General features: G+C 41.2%; 2 protein-coding genes across 4 annotated transcripts in view; both read left to right on the top strand.

Annotated features, from left to right (window-relative positions):
* Positions 1–952: 952 nt before the first annotated feature.
* elovl4a (ELOVL fatty acid elongase 4a) lies at positions 953–4818 on the top strand. The gene is made up of 6 exons (XM_072460409.1): positions 953–1075; positions 1270–1457; positions 1548–1628; positions 2913–3084; positions 3305–3432; positions 3530–4818. Exons 1-6 carry the CDS (start codon positions 1009–1011, stop codon positions 3848–3850), a joined length of 957 nt encoding a protein of 318 aa, XP_072316510.1. The 5' UTR covers positions 953–1008; the 3' UTR covers positions 3851–4818.
* A 3485-nt stretch (positions 4819–8303) lies between these two features.
* Positions 8304–14595, top strand: part of LOC140373476 (microtubule cross-linking factor 3-like) — a 20195-nt gene continuing 13903 nt past the window's right edge. Inside the window, exons 1-12 of one of the 3 annotated variants that reach the window (XM_072459985.1) lie at positions 8304–8426; positions 9154–9746; positions 10013–10237; positions 10305–10463; positions 11113–11184; positions 11365–11684; positions 12780–12939; positions 13030–13096; positions 13188–13734; positions 13804–13933; positions 14018–14095; positions 14233–14296. In XM_072459985.1, the coding sequence (XP_072316086.1) occupies positions 9195–9746; positions 10013–10237; positions 10305–10463; positions 11113–11184; positions 11365–11684; positions 12780–12939; positions 13030–13096; positions 13188–13734; positions 13804–13933; positions 14018–14095; positions 14233–14296 (2374 nt within the window). In that variant the 5' untranslated portion in view covers positions 8304–8426; positions 9154–9194. Of the gene's footprint in view, positions 8427–9153; positions 9747–10012; positions 10238–10304; positions 10464–11112; positions 11185–11364; positions 11685–12779; positions 12940–13029; positions 13097–13187; positions 13735–13803; positions 13934–14017; positions 14297–14595 lie in introns of those variants that run through there. The other 2 variants (XM_072459986.1, XM_072459983.1) reach the window with 2 other exon arrangements.

The following is a 14595-nucleotide window of genomic DNA, read 5'->3' as shown; positions in this document are numbered from 1 at the left end:
CGGACGCGCAGAGGAGGCGATGCTCCCGTGACAAGAAACTCGCCCATCACCATCTATTCAGAGGTCTCTTCATTCATGCGTACTGCCAGACAATATTTCAATTTCAAGACAAGTAGATCCGTCAGAAGACAAGACTGCGCTCTGACCTTCCACTGAATGTCATCATAGACCAATTTCTCCAAGCAGCGTGATACGGTAAGACATGAGCATCTTCAGGGATGAAAGGGAAAACGTCCTTTCTCTCTCCACATTGCGCTTTGGGAATTATAATAGAGCACACATTGCATGCCTTTGCATGCTTATTTTTGTGATTCTTCTCATATTAATGCATTTTATATCTACTATTTAAAGATTAGGCTATATTTCATTTGGTAGTGGAGGTGTTGAGGCCTTGAGTCCAGAACCGCAGAGATTCATGGGCCGTTTACAGAAATGTATTGTCTTCGACGCTGTACAATAGATGTTTACAATAACTATGCATCCTTCATCAGGAACAAGTCTATTTATGTGATGCTGATAAAGAGATGAGCGCATGTGGGACCATGGCAGATGCTGCAGCAGCGCTTGATCAGCTCCAGACTGAACCAGGGAAGGGAGGGGGACATGTTTTAGGATCAATAAATTACACGCCGTTGCTCAGCCGTCCACGCGAAATACTTGACCCATATGGGACGACCTATTTCATTCAAGTGGGCCCCCAGTAAATCCCAACCCGCAGCTATAGGCCTATGATATCTGAAAGGTTGGATTGTGGTCGTGCTCGAGTCAAAAATCTGCTGACACATGCGCTCTGGCGGCTGGGTCTCCCTGCCTTTGTGCGCAATGGAGCTTAAGCCCATGCATCAGGGGCCCGTGCATCAGGGGCCGCAGAAGCCCGAACTCACGCGCTTCCGGTGGGGCCTCATCAATATGTTGTTTCACAGTTATAAAGAGAAACAATAACAAGTCGATAATGCCATTTCTTTGAGCATTTTGAACTAACGTGTTTTGTTGCAGGTGTTGTCAAACATGGAGATTGTCACACATTTGATCAATGACACCATCGAGTTCTACAAATGGACACTGACAATTGCAGGTAAGTCTTTCATTTTTCCTTTGCTAATTCTGCACATATAGGCCTTCTTTACTGCTTAAATATACAGCACACATGCAATACAACTTTATTTTGCATTATTACCAGCCCCTTTTAGTAGACCACAGAACCTCCTTTAACGTCTTTTAAAACAAGGATGTACAAGGCTGTGACCGGTGTGAACACCTGCTCCACAGACAAGCGTGTGGAGAAATGGCCTTTGATGGACAACCCCCTGCCCACACTGGCCATCAGCACCTCCTACCTGCTGATTCTGTGGCTCGGGCCCAAATACATGAAGAACAGAGAGCCTTTCCAACTCCGCAAAACCCTTATTGTCTACAACTTCAGTATGGTCTTCCTCAACTTTTTTATTTTCAAAGAGGTAGCACATTCAATCTTCTGCCTAGTATACTTTTGTTTTGATAGTAGATTGTCATTCTATATGTTTTAACTTGACTTGTTGTATTTGCAGTTGTTTTTGGCGGCACGGTCAGCAGGATACAGTTATATCTGTCAGTCAGTCAATTACTCAGATGATCCCAATGAAGTCAGGGTGAGTTATTTTTTTGGTAATTTTCAGTACTGTTTGTTTACACAGGTTATTTTAATACAAACATATTTTGAAAACCCATTTTCTTAGTTGTTTTAAATAGGGCTGCAACAATTAATTGACTAATCGTGACGACCATTTGTGGTCGAATATAACAAATTCCTTTTAATAACAGACAGTGGCATTATTAAATCCAAATGTAAAAAACAAACAAACAAAAAAACATTGTCTGATTTTTTATCGCTCATACATTTTAATAGTGAAGTCTTCAGTCACCATATTTCCACCAACATTTGTACCTTTTATTTGGTTCATAATGTTTTTAGTCTCAATGTTACAAAAAAAAAAAAATACTTGTCGACTAATTAAAAAAAGAAATCTGTGACTAGTTGACTTTTTAAAACATCAGAAAACAGGAGAGTTGGTGGACTGGTGTATTGTTTCAGCTTTCTTCCTACTGCTCCACGACGTAGACATGCTAATGCTAAGGCCTGAGATCTTCTACTGAAAGTGTTTTTCAGACTTCCTATAAGTGATCTGTTCTTCTGTATCTACCTCTGTATCTACCTGCGTTGCACCAATGAAATTTCCCCATGTGGGACAATAAAGGAATATCTTATCTTATCTTATCTTAGTTATTTTATTACTTGGTTTACGGATCCGCCGCACTTAGATTATTGATTTATACAATATCTATAAAATAAATTATTATAAATTTGTTTTTATAAAGTACCGCCGACAAAGCAAAATAGCATTAAATTAAATGTAAAAAGCGATATTAAGTCAAAAGATAAGAGCGCGTGAAGCAATTTCTCGCCAAACTCCTGCGGAAGTCTGTGACGGGGATGCTCCGAGCGGGTCTGTCCCTGCGCGGTCCCGGGGAGAGTGCGCACACCCGTCTCACTGCTGCTGCACGCCTTTATATCGCAAAAACACATTTTAAACCCGTTTGCCACATTTTCTTCTGCGCGTTTTGCCGTGACTGGGTGGGTGGGGGAGGGTGCACACTTAAGCGTCAGTTCTGTCTGTCTAAAACATGCTAAATCTACTGTTACACTCTCCTGCGCGTCGCGTATTTATATTTATATTCCGTCCGCCTGTGCAATATATTTCATTTAAAAATCCGTAAACCAAGTAATAAAATAACTGCTGGACATGTATACAATTTCTCCGAGGTTCATGGCTTACTACACATAACAGATTAGGCCATACAGAGATGCTGAAGACTAATAACACATGTTTCTTCATTCATTAATTCCCATCTCTGTTGTGACATTGTTATAACAGGTGGCAGCAGCCCTGTGGTGGTACTTTGTCTCTAAAGGAGTTGAATACCTGGACACAGTGTTCTTTATTCTGAGGAAAAAGTTCAACCAAGTGACCTTCTTGCACGTGTACCACCACTGCTCCATGTTCACTCTGTGGTGGATCGGAATCAAATGGGTGGCAGGAGGACAGTGTGAGTGTTATTTATAAATACTAAATGGTTTATGTTACAGTAGATACTTAATAGAGAATGCAATACACTGACTTGTCGCTGAGTCGAGTGAGAAATCTCTTCTTACCCTCGCCCCGTGATTACCCATTGAACTCGCTAGTAAAACTTTGAAAGGACAAAAAAGAAAGCCATTGGATTTGTGTGTATTTTTCCACTGACTTTCACTTGCTTGCATTTACAGCATTTTTCGGCGCTCACATGAACGCAGCAATCCATGTTCTGATGTACTTGTATTATGGACTGGCCTCTTGTGGACCTAAGATCCAGAAGTATCTTTGGTGGAAGAAGTATTTGACCATTGTCCAAATGGTAAAATCAGATTTGTGCTTTAATCTTTTCATATTTATCAGTATAGTATTAACTATACGATTTGTGCTGATTTTTTTGCTTTTGTTTATTGTTACAGGTTCAGTTTCACGTAACGATTGGACACACTGCCCTGTCCCTCTATGTCAACTGCGACTTCCCTCACTGGATGCACTACTCCCTCATTTGCTATGCTGTCACTTTTATTGTTCTGTTTGGAAACTTCTACTACCAGACCTATCGCCGGCAGCAGCCAAAACGTGAAGCTGTCTCCTCCAAATCCAGCAAGTCCCTCTCCAATGGGACTCTCAACGGACTCAGCAAGGCCACAAACGGAGCCACAGCATCAGGTAACAGGGAGGAGAAACCCCAGGAAAACTCTGGAAGAAGAAAGAGGAAAGGAAGGGCTAAGAGGGATTAGGGGAATCATTTGGGTTTTGCGGTAGAAATTACGAGGACTATTTCAATTGGTTTAATGCCTAATGGTTAAGTTTTCAAGCCGTGCTCTTGAGTTGATAAAAATCTGTGAAAGCCCTAATGAGAATGAGATTTACAGTAGGAGAAGTTAACAATGCAAATATGGTAGGTTGACAGATATCGCAATCGTTTTTTGGTGTCTTGTTGGTTGCCAACTAAATTATGTACAAACAAGTGAACTAAACAATAGTACAAGATGGAGCTGGAGAGGTAAAGAAGCCTTTTTGTCTTGTCAAAGCAATGTTGAGGTTCCATGCACGTGCTTAAAAACATGTGCAGTTGTGGCTTTCAAGCAATGGTGTATTGAGAGAGTCATAAAATGCATAGATTACAGATATCTTAGTTTCTAGTATTTTTCCTTTGGATTATAGATTAAAAAAACATATTATTTATAAAGTGTACAGTTTCTTCATCCCACAAGAAGTTGGTCATGCTTGACAAGTTTACAATGTTTTAAGACATACTACTGCTAGAGCTAAGGAAAGTGGATTATGGAGAAGAAATATAGGTGGAGCATCATTTTTAGATCCAGTGTATTTTAGACATTTTCTAAGCAGACAGTCAATGCAGGTTTTCTATAGCCACATGTATGTATGTATGTATGTATGTATGTATGTATGTATGTATGTATGTATGTCAATGGTATACGTCACTGACTCATCGTAATCCTTCAAACCTTCATCAACAGTGGACTTGTCAATAAGGTGTGTGTCTTTTCAATGCTGGTGTCATTGTCTTAAAACTGGTAAAATATTGTATGCAGAACAAATAAGGTACACTCATATCTTATTATGACTTTTATAATTCGTTTTATTTATTGTTTTTACTTATTCATATCCTGAGGTGGCTTGAATGTGAGAATGTATATTGTATAAATATTATGATTTTTTAAAAATGTGATTTAGTGAGTTTCCCCCAGAATCCTTTGTAAAACCCTTGCTTGTAGTGGATCAATATTAGCAGAGCTTCATGCAATTTGTCAAATTCATGTTTTATGTTATTGTCAAGTTCATTGTGTACCTTATATAGGTTGTTTGTTTCCATGGAAATGTTATTGCTTTGACTGGAATGTTCCACAGTATGGCACCACCAGGCCAAGCTAAAGGTCAGATTTGCAGAGAGGTCACTTCCCTCACAATAAGATTTTTGAGCAATTAAAAATATAAAGGATTAATGCTATACAGTGAAATATTCCAGGAAAAGCAATAATATAGCAATGGAGTTGGTGGGCCCATACTGACCCAGAAAAGTTACGCAGTGCATATTTTAGGGACAGTATTTGTCGTCATTCGTAAATACATGTTCATGCAGCTTAAACGGCTTATTTGTCTGATACATTTGGGTTATAAATAATTGTGCTATTTTGTATACAGCGCATTTGGGAATGTCCCCAGTATGCCATGAGTTGGGCCAAATGTCCAATGTTTCTGTCTTTTTTAAAGTAACATATCATAACTTATGTTTGAATTAATAAAACTGAATGCCTGTAAATCCATTTTAGAGTCCAAAAATATATTTATTTCAAATCAAGTAAATTACATTCTCTGCCAATAGCCAGACTTGTACAAGCAAAAAGATGCACAATAGGTTACTCCCACTCCAGATGGCGCTACAGTCACTACAGTAATAGATCCATGCTTCTAACCCTAACAGCGAATAGACTAACCTGTTTATAATGAAGCAGATCATTACCATGCTTTGATTTGCACTGAACTTCTATAAAGCGTGAGTGACAGTGTGTAAATCAAAATGGCTACCAAAATAAGTGCTATTATTATTGTTTATGTTTTCTAGTATACTTGGAAGTTAATATTTGTGATCAATCTGAAATCCTATTCCACATATGGACAAAGGTTGCCAGGGTAACAGTATATAGCAGCTGTGTATCCCCCACCACTCTCTCAAGCCCCTCCCACTGTCTAACCATCACTCCCACATTTTGCTCCAGCACATATCCCCCTGATATAAACTATTTAACAGGGGTGAATGTGGTGCAGTCACTGGCTTAATGCTTGAAACATTGTAGAAAGTAAAACAAAAAAACACTACATAACAAATGTGTGTGGGCAACTCCTGCAGAGTTTATGAGTGGGCAGCCTTCAACCGAGGGGTATTACGTGTTTTTATACCTGCAGTGAATTACACAATGTGGCAACTGAAAACCATAAACTTAAGTCAGCTATCTGGTTTTGATTAAGGTATTTAGGCTGTATCAGCAGTAGAATAGTTACAAGGGATTCAAATATATTTTTTTCTATGCCACACTTTGGCCAGATAGGTTGATTGAGTTGTATATTTTGTTTCACAATAAAACTCAAAATTTCTAATACTACACAAGGCAAAGTCAGTGTAAACCAGGGCTGTGGTTATAACAGCTACAGTAACCTGTCGTGAACAACTGACATACATAACACATAGTCGTTCAAATTCAGTTCAGCAAAAGTGTTTCTGATGAGGGGAGGAAGGATAGCCCTAAGAACTGCAGAATCCACAGCAACACATGCACACAGTCTACACACACATCATAGTTGTCTGTAAGTGCCTATAATTTATCTTTAGCTTTGGATGTTAAAGAAATATAACAGGTTATTAATATGTCCATGCAATCTTGGCAAACTACTTTGATGGATTCCCCTGTGGATGGGACACTAAATAGAGCTTATCAGAAAGTGTGAATCTGGCACACCGTTTCTATTATAAGAAACAGAGGCGTTTTTAGAATAACAAGCAAGATAAGTTAGATACACATGGGGCCATTGGTTATTAGCCTTAGTTATTACCTGACAACACACACACACACACACACACACACACACACACACACAAAACAGTTTGGAGCTAATTCATTAGCTCCAAGCATAAGAACATGTTTCTATATGATTCACTATTCAATCATTGTGAATTATTGGTAAATCAAACACATAAACGATGTATTTGATTTACCAATAATTCACTATGATTCAATATTAGAAATGATCGCTAACTCATGAGTCAAAGTGCTCTTTTTTCCCCTACTTGGCCGGTTATTTTCCAAGACCCATAGAAACACCTCAATAAGGCCAACATCTGTCACCTTAATACAGGCTAATGATTGAATGGTCTTGGGGGCAAAAGGAGAAGGTTGTTGGGGGATGTGGATAATCTGTTTAAATGTGTGCAGTGCACCTCCCCAAACATCTGTTTTCATATTCAAAGCAAATGGACCGTGGTTCCTGGCCAGCAGCACAATTGGCCTCTAAACCTTGTACCGGGCAATCAAACTGTGATTACAAAATGGAACAAGATTGATCTGAATATATCCAGACACTAAAGCCAGCACAGACATATGCTAATGGAACAATTGAAACCCTGGCTATATAAAATGCATGTGACATCCAATGTCAAATATAATATTATTTTCTAAATTAGATCAAACCTCTATTCCATAGAATAATTCTTGATTCACAAGAATAAATGGTTCTTGAACTTGAACTTTCAGTCCCTCAAAGCAAGAGCCAAGACTGATCTAGATCAACCTGAAATACACAGCAAAACATAATTTTAATCAAGTTTTTGCATTTTTGGTTGATTTTTAGGTTAGCCTCTACTTTTGTCAAAGTATTGTCAGAGATGTAATTTCTTGTAAGTTATTTTGCAGTTGCTTCTATTAGAATAACATTCAAACAGAGGTAAAGTGTGCCAGCTTCTGTTGCACAGACACACCATGTGTTTCTGAATAACCTTAAACTTCCTGCCTGTAGATGTGCTTATTGTTTTAAGTGAGATACTGGAAAAAGGCCAAGTATTAAAAGCTCTAAACGGCTGGTTAGATGTGTCCAGCGCACAGGCCTGGTTCTAGAACAAATAATAAGTTCTGCAAAAATATAATCTCCATCGGAACATTGTTTCAAACGCCATTTTTGAACAAAGTTAATTATATTTTCTCCAATTAAAAGATCTTATATGTCCAAACAAAACAAAACCTTTTGTTTTTTTAGGATTACTGGAATTATTTAGGGCCTCAGCTCAGCCTGTTGAACTAGGATATGCCTGGTGGGAGTAGCGGCAATTTATTTGTCCTATTTGTTACAGATTTGCAAATACACATCACATAAACAGATACGTACACTTAAGATGTAAGATTCAGTGGCATCAGTTGCCTTCATTCGCAATGGAGAAACGTGGAGAAACGAGAAACCTTTAGTCAAAAATTAAAAAAAAAAGTTTTACTGCACAAACTGCATTCTAATGTCAAATCAAGGTCAGTTGAAATGACAGGACACAAGGTGAGTTCAAACGGCTCCATCCAATCACAGCTGATGAAGAGCACGAGCAGTTTCTCCAATCACAGCGCTGCCTGCCGCGCGATGCCCCTCCCCTCGCGTCCTGCCCATACGCCCCTCCCTGTGATGATGTAATGTCATGAATATTGAAACAGGTGCCTGCTGGTGGCGGACGGGAGGTGCTCGACTCAGCATCCTCTGCCTCTCCATCATCACCGGCCACCGTCTGCTCGCATCCTAAAGACACATTAAACCACGGTAAGAGTTTATTGTTCCACGTGGTTATAACCTGCCTTTACTCTTCAGCCACACTGTTCTATTATTGAGGCTTTGTGACAGCTGTAAAGGCAAACTGACGGCTCCAAATGGAGTTGTGTGTTAGGCCTCAAGGCACTTTGATTTACTGTTGCTGCTTCTCGTTTTGGAGGACGTGACACAAGCCATGCAGACTAAACAAGACGCACTTTAGCTGCTGACGTGGTGCAAGCGACAGATGGAGGACAGTCGACGCCTGAGACAAAAGAATACGAGACAAATAGTGTTTTTAGAGTCTGGTTCTCGTCAATTAGTCACTGTAGCGTTGGATGTGAAAACATGAACAGCCTTCATGGGGTTTAAATCATGTAGGCTGACTTGATTTTACAAAATAAGCCCACAATAAGGCATACTCGATTAACAGAGTTGTTCCATTTTGTAAACGTTGCTTAATAAAACTAAAAATGTGTTGATTTTAGATACACAATTATGAATGGACCGATTCTCAACCAAAAATCTTGGAAATATAGGCTATTCCTGAGCATTCATTATTCACACCGAGCACTGGGGAGGAGGTCTCCACACCCCTCTCGCCTATTGTGGGCTACAACACATCACAGTCCAACAGCTGATCCCACGTTTAATGAAAGGGCCAAACGCGACACCGGTAGTGCACGTTCACATTTAATGCAACCCAGGCCCAACAATAACGTTCGCCTCTTATTTGTAGAGAAATGGCTGTTGTGGAGGATGCTCTGAAGCTCTGACACAATGATGAACCCATCCTCTGCCGACGCGTCGCGGCAGCCAGACAATAGGAGCCGAAAGCAGCAGCGCTCGTCCTCTCCAGCTGGAGCTAAAGACAGCGGGACTAAAGCCACACAGAAACCCAAAGCTGCACCCTCCAAACCGGCAGCAGGTGGAGATGGAGGAGGAAGGAACAGCCGCGGCCACTCACCCGTGTCTGCCGGCACCAGCGTCGTGTCGGACCAGCCCAGCGCATCCAAGTCCCCCAAACTGAGAGGCAAAAACCCGCGAGGACAAGAAGCCAACAATGGCAACAAGAAGAGCTCCAAAGGCACAGTGGGGTGCGGGCCGGGCTTCTGGAAAGAGGGATGCTTACAGACGGAGCTCATCCAGTTTCACCTGAATAAGAGCTTGGGGAAGAAAGGGACCAAGATGCAGGCAAAATCAGCGTCTCCACCTGCATCAGAGCCTGAACTGTCACCGGAACCGGACAGTCCACCACGAGCGGTTCCCCAGAGCGACCCGGGGCTGCAGGACGAGCTAGAGCGACTGGAGGATGAGAATGAAGACCTCAAGGTAGAGGAGACTTGCTAAATTGTATGGGCATAATGCAGTTCAGCACCTTATCAAAGCTATGTTAAGGCAAGGTTTTTAAGATAGTTATTATGATCACAATCAAAGAGAAGTTTTGTATAGTTCTGACTCAGTCTAAATGCACTTGAAGTATTGTGAAACAGATTTCATTATTATATTATTGCTGTAGCCCATAATGTGCTTCATATTAGTCTACATTATGTATTGGCAGAAGCATCACCTCGTTTTATTTCCCATTTGGTCTTTAGGATGAGATTGAGGAGATGCGAGCAGAGATGGACGAAATGCGGGACACTTTCTATGAAGAGGATGCGTGCCAGCTGCAGGACATGCGCCGGGAGCTGGAGAGAGCAAACAAAAACTGCAGGATCCTCCAGTACAGGCTCAAAAAGGCGGAACGGAAGAGGCTGCGCTTTGCTGAAAGCGGCCAAGTGGACGGAGAGCTGCTGAGGAGCATGGAGCAAGATCTGAAAGTAAGGTTTCCAGGTGAGAGAAATGTTTTTTTTCGTGCTTTATTGACATGGTTTGCCTTTTCTACAGGTGGCAAAGGATGTATCTGTTCGCTTGCACCATGAGCTGGAGAGTGTGGAGGAGAAAAGGACCAGAACAGAAGACGAGAATGAGAAGTTGAGGCAGAAGCTGATCGAGGTGGAGGTCACCAAACAGGCTTTACAGAACGAAATGGAGAAAGCCAAAGATGTGAGACTGAGTATTGGAAGTATATTGTCTCCTGCTTTGGTCACTGATGTCTTTTATGAAAGCACTTGTCCATTCACTGGTTAAATGAGAGGATGATTGCTTATTACTTATCACTTATTATCTCTTAAAATATTATACTTTCCCGGGAGAGTTTTAAACCATTACATATGTAGATTATCATCATATCCATTATGTACCGCAAAAGTAGTCTAAAACTAGAAATGTGTCCGTTGACTTCTTGCTCAAAAGTAAAGAAATTATTTTTTTGCCGCTGGTTCTATAGTGACACTTCACAGTTGCAGTTTTGAATTTTTGAAAAAAGGCTACATAGCATTTTTTATAAAAATGTGTGCGTGACCAGGAATTTTCATTTTTAGAATAATTGCAAAAGTAACTACAAGGATGTGGGCGGACATAAGTGATAAGTGAAATTACTCAAACAAGCATGAATCGCTAAAAACACAACTCAGAGCTAATGATGAGTTAAAACCATTATAAGATGATTAAAAACTCGTAGATTTGTCTCCTTTAAGGATGACGCAGCCTTTTCATACACTGGGATAACTTTCCTACGATGACTCCGGATGAGATCACTGTGTAAAAGAAAGATGTTATTGACTATGTTCATGTGACCACTGTCTTCCTGCAGCTCTCCCTGAAAAGGAAAGGGAGTAAAGATGTGCAGAAAGTGGACAGGAAGACTCCTCAGACGCCTGTAGAGGTGAGTCAGCATCTCCACTGCTGTAAACTGCAGCTCAATAAAGTTGATTGATAATGAGATTGGTTTCAAAGTCTTATCGAATTTTTAACAAGTTGAAGAATCTGAGGTTAAAAGCTTCAATAAAATAATGTGTGTGACTTAAAAACAGACAAAGATCATGTACGGTTTTCTGCACTTCAGGAGGAAAACGAGGACCTAAAATGCCAGCTCGCTCTGATCAAAGAGGAAGCCATCTTGATGAGAAAGAAGATGGCAAAGATTGACAAGGAGAAGGACAGACTGGAGCAGGAGTTGCAGAAGTATCGCTCGTTCTACGGCGATGTGGACAGCCCCCTGCCTAAAGGGGAGGCCGGAGGACCCCCGACCACTCGAGAGTCAGAGCTGAAGCTGCGCCTGCGTCTGGTGGAGGAGGAGGCAAACATCCTGGGCAGGAAGATTGTGGAGCTGGAGGTGGAGAACAGAGGGCTGAAGGCAGAACTCGATGACATGAGAGAAGACAGGTAGGCCATAAAACAGTGTCGCTTCTGTACTCATTCTAGTACATGGTAATGGAATCTTTTATTTAGTTATTTTAGTCCTCCATCAAACCGTTATTAGTGATGGGACAAGATCAAAATATCACAAGATTGTCGCTCTTAGGAGACCAATCTTGTGATTTTACTGTTTTTAAATAAGTGCTAATTTATAGTATTAACAATAGAATCAGAATCAGACAGGAGTTTATTGCCATTTTCAATGAACAGGATTAAAAATACTAGGAACTTGCTTTGACATAACGTACATACTAAACATTCAACAATGAATAGGAGATCTTCTACTGAAAGTGTTTTTCAGACTTCCTATAAGTGATCTGTTCTTTTCTTCTGTATCTGCCTCTGTATCTTCCTGCATTGCACCAATGAAATTTCCCCATGCGGGACAATAAAGGATTATCTTATCTTATCTTAAAGGGGATGCATACAAATTTTTAATTTACTAATAAAATAAAATAAATTTGGTCTGAATATATACACAATTTACAGTTAGTCAGAATTGTATATTATTGGTTATAGATACATTAGATGGATGAAAATGATATCATATTATGAATAATAATTATAATAATTTGCCATAGAACCAATGTTTTTTTCCAAAAATAATCCATATTTGTTTTATAGAATGAAAAAGTTTAGTTCAGATGAAGTCTTGATTTGTCCATGACTGGTTCCAAATTTTGTCATTGTTTAATTCCAAATTTGATGTGGTCTATGCTCAAGTGTAAACGCACACTAAATCCCATCATGCCCATCATTGTTCTTGTGGACTCAATTTTGCATCTAGTATTCGTTGGGTTTATGTCTCATTCCACCCAAAGCAAAACCTCAAAGCACTTAACATTCACACACACATATATATATACAGTATATATACATATACATATACAGACATGATGCAAAGTGCCAGTGGCCAGGATCAGACCACCAACATTTCACAGCAGCAAACACTGAGTATATTTGTTATCACCATGTCCCAACAAGGTCTGCTGCTGTCTACTCATCATTCTGCTCTCCTGTAAAACAGTTGACTCATGACGATGCCCTGTGTATTGTGTCTAGTCTGGTCGCAGCAGGAGTGGACAGCTCTGGCACTGGGGGGCAGCATTGCAGGGAGCAGGGGGAGGCGCTGTCCGAACTGAGGCAGCAGCTGCAGCTGGTGGAGGACGAGGCCGAACTTCTCCGCAGGAATTTAGCTGATGTTGAGGAAGAGAACAAAAAGGTCACTTGTTTTAGTATTAGTTTTAGTATTACACCCACAAGTTTGTCTTTTGGCCAGCAATGAATAACAACCTTTTTGTTTATGTTTTAGGTGACGAATGAGCTGAACAAGCTAAAATATAAAGCTGGCTCCCACGAAGCTGGGTCAAGACATGGAGGTTCGTCTGATTTGTGTTTTTATCCTGAGAATAGTTAATTGATTGTCAGAAATGTTGATCTTTGTGTGAAATACGTTTGATAAAAATCCAGGCGGAGCTGATGCTGCCAAGATGGAGGCTGTTCAGGAGGAGTTGAAAGCGGCCCGTCTCCAGATCAACGAGCTGAGCGGTAAAGTCATGCAGCTGCAGTACGAGAACCGTGTGCTGCTCTCTAACATGCAGCGCTACGACCTGGCGTCCCACCTGGGCATCCGGGCCAGCCCTCGGGACAGCGATGCAGAGAGTGACTGTGGTCGAGACGATGACACGCCCTCCTGTTCTGCCTCCTCGCCCCGCCTCCTCCCGCCCCACCGCAAACGAGAAGGTCCCATCGGAGGAGAGAGTGACTCAGATGAAGTCAGGAATATACGCTGTCTCACGCCCACGCGCTCCTTATACTCACCTGTGGAGAGTCGTTTTTTATCCCGCAGCCTGAAGGAGCGGCAGCACATGATGGACATTCGGATGGAGGCGGAGCGGCTCGGCAGGACCATAGACAGGCTGATAGCGGACACCAGCACTATCATCGCAGAGGCGCGGGTGTACGTCACCAATGGAGAACTGTTTGGACGACTGGACGATGATGACGAGGGGGGAAGGTGAATTAAACTAGTCAAGAGTTCAGTGTTTTTGGTTTCAGGTTTTAACTCTTAAGAATACCTTTGCAGAATCAGAGAGCATGAGTTGTTGTACCGGATCAATGCCCAAATGAAGGCTTTCAGGAAAGAGCTTCAGAGCTTTATAGACCGCCTCGACGTTCCCAAACAGGAAGCTCAACAAACCGAGGAGCCACTGTCTGTAAGGGAATACTATCAATAGTGTAGAATACAGTACAGTAATTGTTTCTCAGTGTTGTGACCTTTTCTTTTCTCTTCCCTCTAGATGTTTCAGCCAATCATTTTGCTGATACTCATCCTTGTATTGTTTTCATCATTATCCTATGCCACTATTTTTAAATTGGTATTCCTTTTTACTTTATTCTTTGTTCTTTAAATGCATCACATTTTGTTTATTTATTGTTTGCATTTATTTTACCATTATTTTCTTTCTTTTTATAATTTCAAAACATCCCATATCATGTAATCACCTGATCCAAGAGCTACGCTTCACTTAGATGCTTCTACATTTACCAGAGACCCAGCTTGCCGCTTAATTTAGTAGGTAAGTAAAATAAGTTTTGCTCTTTGCACATTATTTAGACACACACACACACACACACACGCACACACACGCACACACACACACACACACACACACGCACACACACACGCACACACACACACACGCACACACACGCACACACACACACACACGCACACACACACGCACACACACACACACGCACGCACACACACACACACGCACACACGCACAGACACACGCACGCACACGCACGCACAGACACACGCACGCACACACGCACAGACACACACACACACACAGACACACAGACACCCAGA

The sequence above is a fragment of the Eucyclogobius newberryi genome, unplaced genomic scaffold, assembly GCF_026437365.1.
Source record: "Eucyclogobius newberryi isolate DKJ021-1_F unplaced genomic scaffold, fEucNew1.0.hap1 SCAF_3, whole genome shotgun sequence".
NCBI classification, from domain to species: domain Eukaryota; kingdom Metazoa; phylum Chordata; class Actinopteri; order Gobiiformes; family Gobiidae; genus Eucyclogobius; species Eucyclogobius newberryi.
Note: the sequence above shows the minus strand (reverse complement) of the source record. Positions and strands in the feature narration are given on the sequence as shown.

Bases quoted from the DNA above. Each gene is read 5' to 3' on its own strand.
- elovl4a (XM_072460409.1), top strand. From the start codon at position 1,009: ATGGAGATTGTCACACATTTGATCAATGACACCATCGAGTTCTACAAA. The intron at 1,458-1,547 runs GTAGCACATTCA...TTGTATTTGCAG, and splicing joins ACTTTTTTATTTTCAAAGAG to TTGTTTTTGGCGGCACGGTC. The intron at 3,085-3,304 runs GTGAGTGTTATT...TTGCATTTACAG, and splicing joins ATGGGTGGCAGGAGGACAGT to CATTTTTCGGCGCTCACATG.